The 12250-nt window shown below is 51.4% G+C and overlaps 1 protein-coding gene across 2 annotated transcripts in view; it reads left to right on the plus strand.

Annotated features, from left to right (window-relative positions):
- Positions 1 to 824: 824 nt before the first annotated feature.
- The window catches only part of COL5A1 (collagen type V alpha 1 chain), a gene marked incomplete at its 5' end in the record, with an annotated part of 131377 nt that continues 119951 nt past the window's right edge, over positions 825 to 12250 (plus strand). For both annotated transcript variants that reach the window (XM_080630674.1, XM_080630675.1), the window contains one exon: positions 825 to 924. In XM_080630674.1, coding sequence (XP_080486800.1) covers positions 825 to 924 — 100 coding nt within the window. The remainder of the gene's footprint in view (positions 925 to 12250) is intronic.

Here is a 12250-nt window from a genome sequence, read left to right on the forward strand (position 1 = left end):
CTGTGAGGATGCTGCTGTGCAAGGACTGGGGAGGGCTGGGATGCTCTCCTGTGGCCCAGGGTATTGGCTTATAGGTGAAATCACTGCTCCATGAAAAATCTCTGCAACCATTGAAGTCACAGGAAGTGTGACTGTCACCTGGATGTGTGCTGGCAATGGTTTTCAGACCTTTAATGGCACTGGTAAAGCAAGTACGGATACCAGCAAGAGAGTCTTCAAAGTGTTTTAGTTAAGTGAGAGGGTTGTGTTTGGTGGTTCTTCCATCTCTGGTCTCCAGGTGACCCGATCTTGGTTTTGTTGAGGGTCTCCAGTGTTGTGCCACCTACTATGACTATGCCACCACTAGAGCGAGGTCTGGGCTCTCTTTCTAGCCACTTCTGCAGCCACAGTCTCATTCTTTGCCCAAATCCTCGCCTTTTACATGCTCCACAAGCCCCGGCACTTGTTGGGGAGCAGATTCCCGATGGAATTCCCAGTCGGGGGGGGGGGGGGGGGGGGGGCGCACGGTTCAAATTTACCGGGGGCGGGCTGGGGGCGGCTCCCGTCCCGCTGCGCCCGCTCCCGGTTGGCTGCGCTGCTCCGGGATTGACGGGCTCCGGCCTTGGGCTTAAAAGAAGGAGAAGAAGGAAAAAAAAAAAAGGGGTGGGGGGAGAGGAAGCAAAGTTTTCCTCGGCGGGAGCCGGAGCGGACGTGCGGAGCCCCCGCTGCCCTCGGCCCGCCCATGGCTCTATAAAGCGGCTGCTCTCGGGGGGGCTTGTAAATAGCTGTATATTATTATTTTTATTGGTTTTCCCCCTCGAGCGGGTGCCCGGTTTCTCTGGACCATGGATACGCACACGCGGTGGAAACGGCGCAGTTGGATACGGAGGTGGTGGGTGCCCGCTGCTGTGGTGCTGCTGGGTGCCCTGTCCCTCGGCCGGGCAGGTAAGGACCATCCAGGAGCCCCCCATCCCCGGCACAGCGGCGTTGCGGGGTCGGGGACGGGGGGGCTTTGTGCGGGATAAAACGTTTGTCTGGCCCCGCTGCATTCCAGAGGAAAAAGAGTGGGAAAAGGGAAAGAAACCCCCGATCCTCCTTCAGCCGCCCGAGTCTCCGAGTGCCATTTGTCAAGGGGCCCGGAAAAGGGGGAGAAAACTTAAAGCAAGACTTTATTCGCCTTTGGAGCCGGGCCGCCTGTTGCCGGGCTCGGTTTTGTGGAGCAGAAGTCAGGATGTGCTCCTGGAGCTGTAGCTCTTGGTCTGTCGGCGGCTGTATCGGTATTGAGGCAGCTGGAGATCTCTCGCCTCGCCCTGTGCCTTCTCCCTGGGGAGAAGAAACTTTTAGCGCAGGAGCGAGCAGCAGTTCCAGTTCCCTGCTCGCACCGCAGGCGCAGGGGCTTGAGTCGGGCACCCCCCGGTCCTCCCCAGCCCCTGTTTGTAGGGTTTCTCCCTAAAATCGTGGCTGTTGAGCGTGGCAAGAGGAAGCTGCAAAGTGCCAGATGTGCAACAGCGCTGGACACGCAGCCAGGAAAAACCCTGGAATGTCTTTTTTAACCCTGCGGGAGTGGGACATCCACTTCATTTCGTTCCACTGATGCTTTGGGTTCTGAGTACGTGGAGCTCTGCTTTCCAAATGTCTGCCTGCCCTTGTGGGCTGGAAATGCCAGGGCAGGGCAGGGGGAGAGCCGTGAGTCTGCTGGAAAAGTTCTGTGTTCCCAGTGTGTTCTGAGTTTGGAGCAGACTCTCGGAACCAGCGGTGCTCCGGGGTCTCTTCAATTTGTGCTTCAAGGGACAGGCTCTGAAGCAGTTTGTTGGCAAAAAAGGATTTTGAAACCAGAAAAGTTTAAGCCAGTGGAGCTCTGCGGGGTAACGAGAAACAGTGAAGTGCTGAGAGTGGAGCTCTGGGATCCATCCAGCTTCTGAGCCGGAGTTCTGTGGGCTCGGGGTGTTTTTCCCCGGGAAGCCCAGTGTTTGCAGGGTGGTTTGTGTGTTACCAGGACAAACGCGTGTGGGATTCTGTGTATAGCAGCGTCATTACGAACTATTGTAATTTCTAGGTTCTTAAAATGACCTTAAGGAAGAAAAGGTGGGCGTGTGAGGAATGCTTTCATGAATGGTTTGCTCACAGAGTCTCTTCACGATGGAAAATAAACTGCTGGTTGAGGAATAAAACGTTACTAAACCATCAGAAGTTGATGGTGAAGTTAACGGTGGTTGGGGCTGCAGTGAGAGTTTGTTGTACAGAGGAAGTATGGGGCTGCTGGAGCAGTTTGTGACTAGGATACTGGAGCAATAATTGCTCCTCTGGAGCTCCCTTCTCATGCAGCCACCTCATCAGGCCACTTTGTATTAGTTGAAAACTGCGTTATCACCTATCTCAACCATTCCAAAGCATATTTTTTCCCTTTTCTCCTGTCCGTGCTGATATTTGAATGGTTTCACAACATCCTCACACATTCTGCCCATTGGTATAAATCCCGTCAGGCAGCTTCACCATCAGACCTGCTCCTTTTAGCGGTTACCTGGTTGCTTTGCTGAAACCTGTGGCTCCAGCTGTGAGCTGCAGGGAGCTGGTGGGAGCTGATGCTTCCGTGCAGGGCTGAAGAGCTATTGTGGGGCCAATGGGCAGCTCCAAGTAGTGACTTTTGCAGTGAAAGGCTTTGAGTTTTCCTAATGATCCTCCTAATAGGACATCAGATAATTTGGATGAGGGAGAAGTCAGACTGGGGCTGCTGATGGCATTGACTAATGCTCTTTATAGCTCTTTTTTCACCTTTCCAAGTGATCTTTGGTTTGATTTCAGCTCAGATTGTTTCTGTTTCAGTTTAGTTGGCTTCTCTGTTTGGAGAGAGATGGATCCCCTCTGTCATCTTTCATAGGAGATCCGTCAGTTGGCTACAAAGAAAGGGGAAAGACACCCTGCAGGGAAGGTTTCCAGAGAAATAGCTATGTCCAAGGCGACATGAGCTGCGTGCCTCGGAACACTGCCCTTCCAGCTCACATTTTCCCATATTTTAGCAGCTGATGTCACCCAAATCTAGCCCGCAGACAAAGCTGGAATCTGCCTCTGCTTCCACAAATCCCCATAAAATTGAATCAGGTTTCTGGGTGAAAATTTTTGGAAGCAGCGGTTTCCTTTAGTGGCGAAGGAAAGTGGAATCAGGATACATGGAATGCCCTTTAAAAGAAATAAAAATGCTGGAAACTATCAAGTGTCCCGTTACCATCTGCTGCTTCTCCCATTGGCTCTTCCCCACTCCCAGAATGAGGTAGAGAACAGTCTTTACCTGGGCAGTCAGAAGTGTTCTGTTGAACATTTTGCCAATCAGAAGTGTTGATATTGTTTTACATAAGAAATCGAATTGTGCGAGTCTGGCATTGAGGCAGATCTGATTCCCAGTGTAAAACCCAGATTACGCAGTCAACGCAGTGCCAGGTTGCAACTGGATGCTGTGACTTCCAAGCCCTTGCTACCGGCTGTGCACTGTCACGGCTGGAATTGTTGCCTCTGCTCTGTAATGCTGGAGGGTAACCCGATAAACAAGACTGTCTTGGTGTTACTCCTACTGCTTGCAGACAAAGGGGATGTGCATCCTTACTTTAAATGGTGCCGTCCTTGCCTCTTAGATGCTGTTTTTGTTGGAGATGGACTTTTCGGGTTCATTCCTTTAAAAGGCTGAGTGCCATGTCTGTGTGTGATGTTCAGACTAAGCTTTAACTCTCAAGTAGCTTCTCTTTTTCATAGACCTCCACATGAGAATCTTTGCCACCCTCCCAGAGCCCCAGACTCTGAATGGCCCATGGATGTCCTGTCACCCTCGGGAGCATGCACCTGGTTGATTTTTCTCTAACACAGAAGATGTGATCTGGTCCTGATGCTCTCTGTCCGTCTCTGGTGACTCGAAGTGTCCCTGTCTGTTCTGCGGCCTGGGTTCAGGGCACAGACTCTCAGTGTGTGTTCTCACAACTGCTCTGAGTTACAGATAGAATCTTTAAGATGAGCCAAAGCGTGGCGGCAGATGCTGAGAAGCAGAAGGTGCTGTTGTGGCGTATGCCCCTAATGCAGAGGCCTTTGTGTGAAGTACAAGTTAATAGATGGGGTTTAGGTAATCTGAGTTTTCTCTGGACTTCAGAAATCAATCTGTGGGAGTGCTTTAATGCTTTCCAGGAACTGCTCTTCAGCCTGAGGAGTTTCTTTCTACAGAGTAAACTGGTAATTCTTTTAACAGCTACTTTTTGTGCTGTGCCCTGGTTCTTTGCCCTGCTCCCTGTATTCTCCCTCTCCCCATGCTAGCTGGATGCTGGGGCTGAGCCATGGTGCTGCTCTTCCTGAAGCAGGTGGAGGATGGATGTCAATCACACCATGCAAACAGGAAAGTCTACACTTGGAAACACTGCGTGGAGCAATGCTGCTGTGAATGCTGCTGCGTGAGCAGAACCTGTAAGGGTAATGAAGGGAAGGGGGAACAGGCCAGCTGACCATGGGGGATAGTCTGTGTGTGTGTGTGTGTGTGTAAAGGTGCCCAAATGAGGTGTCACGATAACGATTCATGGGTTTATTATTCATGTGTTTGTGTGGTTGCCTGTGGATACATCTGGAGAACAGTGGGACCTGGGAAGAGCAGGGAGCTGAGCACCATGGGCTGTTGGCTGGCAGCAAACTGCAGCTGCAGAGATGGACCAGGATCTTGGCCAAGCAGATGATGCAGGTAAGGGATACGTGGCCTCCAGAGGCTTCCAGAGGCTCCCATTTGGAGCCTCTCTGACCTGCTGGTTGGTACTTGGCTGTAGAAAGGCAAGGACCAGTCTGTGTATGTGTGCTACCTGTGGAGGTGCTCCCTGTGAGTTGCCTTTGAAGTGCAGCAGCCCCGAAGACAGGGGAAATCCCTGCTGCACTGCAAGTATGAATTTGGCACCTCATCACATACGTACACACTCGCCCACGTGTGCTCTTGCTTCGGTTGTTCAGGAGGAGTCTGATCCTCAGGGTGCAGCTTTTGTTCTGTAAATTGAAGTATTTTGCAAAGAAAGGTTTCAAATATTTGGGTTCTGGGGAAAACAAGATTAAAACTCTTCTATACCCAGGTTTTGCTAACTGGAAGCTGCTGTTTGAATGGGGATTGCTTGGGAAATAAACAAGGAATTAACCACAAAACACACCTCGGAGGAAGACTTCCACTTCCATGCTTTTATCCGGTGCAGACCTCTACTCGTGTGTTTAAGAAAGGCCTGACTGCTGCAGCTCTCTTACTGCTCCTGTTGAGGGTATCTTGGGAATGCTGAGGCCTTAAACAGTCACCTGCTGGAACTGGGTCAAATTTGAGACCTGCAGCAGTTGTCCCACTGTAGGTCAGTGTCAGGGGCATGTGCACACACGGGGTATGCTTCTTGTGGAGCTCAGATTGAACTCTCCACTGGTTTCCCTGCACTATCTGCATAGGTGATAGAATCCCAGACTGGTTTGTATTGGAAGGGACCTTAAAGCCCATCCAGCTCTAACCCCTGCCATGGGCAGGGACACCTTCCACTAAAGCAGGTTGCTCCAAGCCCCTGTGTCCAGCCTGGCCTTGAACACTGCCAGGGATGGGGCATTGTCATTCAGCTCTTTTACTGAGCCCTTACCCCAGTGCTGGGGGATGCCGGTGCCATTCTGGAGAGGTTTTAGGAGATGTTGTTGGAAGGAAACCCCAGGTGGACGCTGTCTTGTGTCAAAAGCTTTACTGTTACCAGCTATTGGGATGGGCACTGGGTTTGCAAGCAGTTCCTCTTAAAAACAAAATAAACCTTTGTGAAACAAAGAAAAAGCCAGTGAAGAAGGAGCAAACCCAGGAGGAGTGAGACATGAAAGAATGGAAAAACTTGGTTGAAACCGAATGTTATATGGAAAAAACTTCAGTTGGCAACATGGTATAATTAGCCACTGGGTTACTGTTGGCAAGTTGTGAGGCTCTTGAAATGGAGCCGAGCCCTGAGTAAAGTGTCCAAGTGATGTTGTGGTTTCTCTGTGGATGTGTCTGGAAAATCTTGAGAACTAAAATAAATAAATGAAGGAGCTGCACAAAAGGCATTTTTGAGGTTGGTCGCTCAGAGTCTGGGCTCTTTTTGCCTCCAGAAGCCAACAGGATTCTCAGCATCATCTGGAAGCTTTCACAATGGTGAGATGGAACTTCTCTAAGCTGGGAAAATGGCATTCATGTATCTGGAATGGTGGAGTTTTCCTGCAAGACTGTGTAATAAACTGGAGAGAAAAAGGGTGGTTTGGGGAGTGAATGAGTTGAATGAGCTGCATCAGTGCTGGTTCCTAAACGCTGCTGTGGACTTTCTCCCAGTCCTTTAGGCAAGTCCCTGTTTCCCATGCCCTGGGGCCTGATTCTGTCTTCCTGTATGGAACCTGCCATTGTGGTGCTGCTTTAACACAAAGTTAATGCTGATACATCACCAAGACATGCTTCCAAGCACTGAAGTGTTCCAGGAGTCTCTTTCCATCCCTGTGCCCCAGGTTATGTTTGTGGTTGTGGTCTTAGAGTTTTCTACTAAAATACCTTTCCTCCCTGGGATGGTGTTTTCCTGTCGAGCAACACCAGTGCCTCACCCTCAAATCCAGAAGGTTGCTTGGAATTTGGGCAGGTTTCTTCCAGATTACGTGATGGTGTGCAGTACAGACCACCGTGATGGCTGTGGGGTGGTGACATTCAGCTGTTTTGCTGATGTAGAAGCCATTCCAGTGTATTTTGTTCTGAGTGCTCTGCTCCAGGCTGTTTTCATCCTGCTGGATTTGCTTTCTTGAGGTCTCCCATGGTTGATGCTATGCTCCTTGTGGAGCTCAGCCCTGCTGCTCTGGATGCACTGGAGAAGGATGTGAATGCAAAACCTTAGTCTTGCTGTGCTCAGGGGACAGCTCGCCATTGCGCTGGATGTCACCCAAAGGAACTCCCTGTTTTCCTACTTATGGATGGTGGTGCAGGGTTGGGGGACCTCTTTTTCCCCTTAGGAAGCTGCAGCTTGCTGAAGGCCTGGATGATCTGCCAAGCTTAAATGCAGCTAAATCTTGCTGTTAGCTTGGGATGACCCTGTGTGCCATTCCTGCAGGACCAAGCTGTGCCCTGCAGCCAGGGAGATGCTAATTCTGTCAGGGCATATAAAGTAGCAAGCATCCTGGCTTGGCTTTTAAGTGATGTTAAATGCTGTAAGAAGTGGATGGGGGGAACCCCAGGAGAGCGGAGAGGTCACTGAGGGCTCTGGACCCCTGTCAGGCGCAGTTTGAGTGGCCAGATTTAGTGTTTCACTTGTGTATCAGCTGGAGTGTCTGTTTTCTGAGTGTGGATGTAGAGGAGAGAGCTGAGCTTTGGCTGAGCCCATGGATCCTCACCGAGAGCCTCGCTGGCCTCTTTTCCTCTGCTGTTCCTCCCTCCACCTCCTTTTTTGTTTCCAAGACAATACCTCAGTAAGAATTCATTGCAGCTGAATTCCTGGAGGTGACACTGCCAGTTTCCCAGCATTTCTTGTATTCCTGCAGCGTTTTACGTGGTGATTCTTGGTGCTGCTCCTCCAGCTGCACCCCTCGGATGTGAATTAAGTTTGTGTGGCCTTCGAGGGGGCTCGTCCTGGACGTGCTGGAATGAGACGTCTGCTGTGTGTGCTCTTGTCTGCTGCAGGGGAGAGATCTGGTCTGAGGGCTGCAGTTCACCAGCTGAATAATGAATGCATTGTTTGTATGCCCTTATTTCCAGCTTGCAGCATTAGGAGTGAATGGAAAGGTCAAGGAGATGAGTCACTGTGAATACAAGTGTCATTCTACTCAGAATAAGTGGAAAAAAAGGTGCTTCCAAGCGAGGTGCTTCAGCTGGTGCCAAGCAGCTCCCTTCCACTGTGCTTGGGATGTTAGAGGAGGGAATCTCAGCTGGGATCTGCTCAAGTGCTCAAGCACCAAGGGGCTGCGGCTCCAAGCAGAGCTACTGGTGGAACCTGGGCACAGAGCCAGGGTGATGCTCTGAAGTCCTGGGCTCATTGCTGCTCTTTTGCAAAGCAAGGAGTTGGAGCTTGTAGGGTTGGTAAACTCCTGTTCTCAACTGCTTTATAGAGCCAGTGGTACCCAGAAGCAGAAGCCTCCTCCAAACCAACGTGGAGATTCCCCGTGCTCGGTCGGGCTGCTCTCCTCCAACGCCTAGAGCAAGGGTTGGTAGTGCTGTGAAGGTGCTGTCATGGGACAGTGTCACTCTGGAAATGCTGGTGAGAAAACGTGTGCACCTCAAGCAGGGGGTGTCAGTGGGGTCCCAGTGCGGTTCCTGCCCCATCCCTGGGGAAGGAGCTGCCTGCGGGGTGTTGGGGTGTGTGTGTGAGCCTGCCCATCCCTGCCCGCAGTCAGTGCCCAGCTGTAAATTCAGCATTTTAATTTCCTGCCCCAAAGCTTCATTCAGCGACCCCTGAGCTGGTCCAACCGCGCTGGCAGAGCGCTGAAACGGGGCTGTGCCTCGTGGGTTGTACTTGTGGAAGGGGAGTGGTGAGCTCCGGTGGGGTAGTGCCAAGGGGGTGGGATGGGGACGTGGCCAGAGTTTTCCTTTAATAGGTACTGCTGGGGCAGTTACAGTAAAGCAGGGGTGGTGGCTGAGAGACCAGGACACAGAATCCAGTTCAGAAGTTGCTAACGCTGCTTTTAATGAGGCAGAGTCTAAGTCGTGGGCTCCTGTACCTGTGGGTTTCCTTTTCCACATGGCTAAAACACCTTTCTTGGGGGTTACCAGCGTTTTGGCCAACTGCCTTTCACTGGGAGGGAAATGCCCATGATGTGTTTGAGGAGGTGATGTGCTGGGGCAGAGAACCCTGCATGCTGTCTGCCCCCTGCTTTGGTGTTTGCCGCCAGAACTTGAATCCTGAGAGACAGTAGCTAGAAATACTTAAATTCTTATTTCTAGCCACTGGATTTTTCTGTCCTGAAGCCACTCCTCTGGCGCAAACCAGATTCCTCCAAAAGCCAGCTAAAGCTTCAGAATCTTGCCTTATTCTCTGCCACCAAAATATACCTTCAATAGAAAATCAAGCCACCTGTTTTCCTTGCCCATCTAATGAAAGATTACTTCCATAAACAGCTTCCAAGTGAGTTTGCCAGTGTAGCTTTGATCTGAAAATTCAACATAAATTCCATGTGATATCAAATGACTGGGAACTGGGACTCATTTGCTAATGATGCAGTAGCATGATGCTGACCAAGCACTGCAGCTCATGGGCATGGGAGGACTGTGCCTGGCTTGTGCAGCAAAGCACTGGGTCAGTGACTTTAGTCTTGGTATTAATGGGAGTTAAAGCCTTCTGCAGACAGGTGAGGTGGTGGTGGGTGAGTTGTGCCGCAGGCAGGCAGGACACAGCTTCTGGCAGCATGGGATGTGTGGGAGCAGCAGAGCTGCTCTGTGTTCACTGGTGTGGGACTGGGTGGGAGAAGCTGCTGCAGGCAGGAGCTGTGCGGGACGTACCCCTGGGGTTCCCCAAGCACAGCATCTGTTCCTGACTGTGCGCTGCTCAGTGTCTCCTATTGGAAAGCTGTCGATTCCTTGAAGGATAAGGACTGTTTGCCTGGAGCCCTGCGGCTGCAGAAGCTGTTCCTGATGAGGCCGATGTTGTTTTTCCCTTGATCCCGTTGGGCGTTCTGCTTTCTGTAACAGGGAGGGCAGATCACGGAGAATCCCCTCACTGTTCCTGTGCTCCAGAAGCAACGTGAGGGTGCGAGGAGGAAGCGGCTTTCATCCGTGTCACTGCCTTTGGCACTCGCTGGCGAGTGCTCATATAGGAAAACTGCTCGGAATGTTCTCTAGCCGGGGTTTGCAGGGATGGGGAGAGGCGAGGGATCACGTCTTGTGCACGTCGGGAGAGAGTCCCTCACTGCCTCTCTCAGATGCTTAAATGAAAACAGTCTGTCCTTCTGCAACTGCTGGATGCGTTCCCTGCTGACCTCAGGAGCTGGGGCTGGAGGAGGAGCAAGCAGGCCCCGGCGCTTGTAACAGGCTCTGGCTTGTCTGGAAACTTCAGTCCCCGTTCCCTGCAGGATGCAAACCAGAAAAACAATAAGGACCATATCTGCTCTGGAAACATCCATGTTCCCAGTGCTCTCTAACTGAAGAGCTACATCAGGAAGCAGCAGAGCCTTTATGCACTGGAGGCTATTGTCTTACAAGACTATGTATAGAAGAGGCAGCAGGCGCACTTAACCCTTCTGCCAGTGCCAGCGCTGAGGGATAAGTCCTCTGCAGCATTCCACCATCCCTTGCTTTTCCAGCCATAGACACACTCCCACAGCAGGGTCTGACTGTGGAGCAGAGCTGTGGCTGGGCAGGACCAACCTTTCCTTCCTCAAGGAGAAAGCAGAGCCAAGAAGCCCCGCAGACAGCACTACCTGAGGATGCTGGATGTGGTTCTTGGTACCCAGCGTCTCTGAGTGGTCCCTGCCTAGGGGATTCCTGGGCACCAAAGGAAAAGCCACGCCAGGATTGTTGGTCTGACTCTGGTGCTTACACTGAGTTTTTTCTTGGCCTAGGGCCCTGTGGCAAGGCTGTGTTAGTGTGCATCCTGCAGCCCTTCACTGCTGCAGGACTGTGTCCACGTGGAACTGTGGATGCAGGGCAGGGACCTTGGGATTTTGGGCAGTGAAGTAGCACAGAATCATCAGGCCTGAATCACAGAACAGCCATTCATCTCTGTTCTACCACTGCTCTGACTCGCTGCCTTCACTGCCCATAGGTCTACGTTTTCTTGGCAGTTTACAGAGCATTTTACAGACTAATTGGGATTCAGCCTAGGAAAGTCCATTGTGATTTCTTGTGGCTGTGGGGAACAGGCTTGGATAACACTGTGCTGGTTAAGATTTTCCCCATGAAATATGAACCAGAACAAAAACTGGAGCTTCTTTTGGGTGTGGAAATATCCATGAAGAACTTTGGGCTGCTCCTTTGAAGGTACTTAAACTTTCACACCAAGCACTGAGAGATGCTCTGAAAGGTTCAGAGTCAGAACAGCAGCTCCCAATACACTGCCCACTGAGTGACCCCGCGGGCTGCCCTCCCTGCAGCTCCCTGCTCCAAAGCCTTGGCCAGACAAGCCGGGGCCCTCCCTGCCCTGGGGACACTCATCCCAAATAACAAGCAGTAGTGCTGCTAAAAGGAGCAGGATTCCTGCAGCCTGGAAATAGCTGAGTCTCTGCTGCCTGAGCTGGGCTGCCCACTCTGGAGCCTGGGGCTGAGCTTTTCATGGGTGAAGCTGAAACATCTGCTTTTGGGGGGGTGAAATCTGCTGCATCTTTGCTTTAGCTCATGTGGCCTCTAAGGAGCCCGGGTGGGATGTGGGGCCCCATTTACCTGCCCCTGTTGTGACAGCTGGGCTCAAGTTGATTATTTTTCTTCTGATGGTGGCAAAATGCCCAGCCTCTGGGTATCTTATGGGACATTTTAGTCAATGCAAAGGCTGAAAATAGACCTGGGAGATGAGGGGGAGCTTCTATGAAACTAAAGTGGGTTCTCTCATGCTACAGAGGTGCTCTAAGAAATGTATCTGGGGATCAGATCCGTTTCAACACTTTTCATTTTAGTGAGCAATGAATGACAGCGGAGAGAGTGTGACTGCAGGCGGGATGTCGTGCCTGTGCAGTGTCAGTCAGTGCAGGATGCAGCAAGGCATGTGGAAAATTCTTCTTCTAGGAGGTAAAGCCTAGTGAGAAATAATCATCGGAGAGCTCAGGGGGTGAAACAACCTGCTCCAGACAAGCCACGGTCCTCACTGTGCCCCTGGAAATCTGCTGGTGATGGATGGGCAGGCTGGGAGGAAGGGACATGTGGGGCTGACCGGCCTGAGAGCATCCTCGGTGCTACCACACTCAGAAATGTTTTGTCATGCAGGAAGCTTCCCAGAGCAAGCAGATGGACGGATGGATGGATGGACGGATGGATGGATGGATGGATGGATGTGGGGCAGGAGATGCTCTATGAGGCAGATGTTAGAGCAGAGGCAGTTGGCACTGGAGAAACTGATGTTCCACCAAGGGTGGGTGTGAAAAGCAGAAACCCTTTTCCTTTGTGCTGAGGGCTGAAGTGTGATGAGTCTGGATGTCTGCAGGAACAGGAGTTGAGCCCAATGGCAAAGCTGGGACAAGAAGGATGCAGTCTGTGTACTGCAGCTCCAGCTTTAGTGGCGCTTCCTCCTCTAGGCTGATTGGTCCTGGTTAAACTCCTCTTTCATGCCACCAGCCTCAGCAACACTTAAACTGGGTTTACAGCTGCTTTGAGTTGGTG

Source organism: Psittacula echo (assembly GCF_963264785.1).
Source record: "Psittacula echo genome assembly, chromosome: 16".
Taxonomy (NCBI): domain Eukaryota; kingdom Metazoa; phylum Chordata; class Aves; order Psittaciformes; family Psittacidae; genus Psittacula; species Psittacula echo.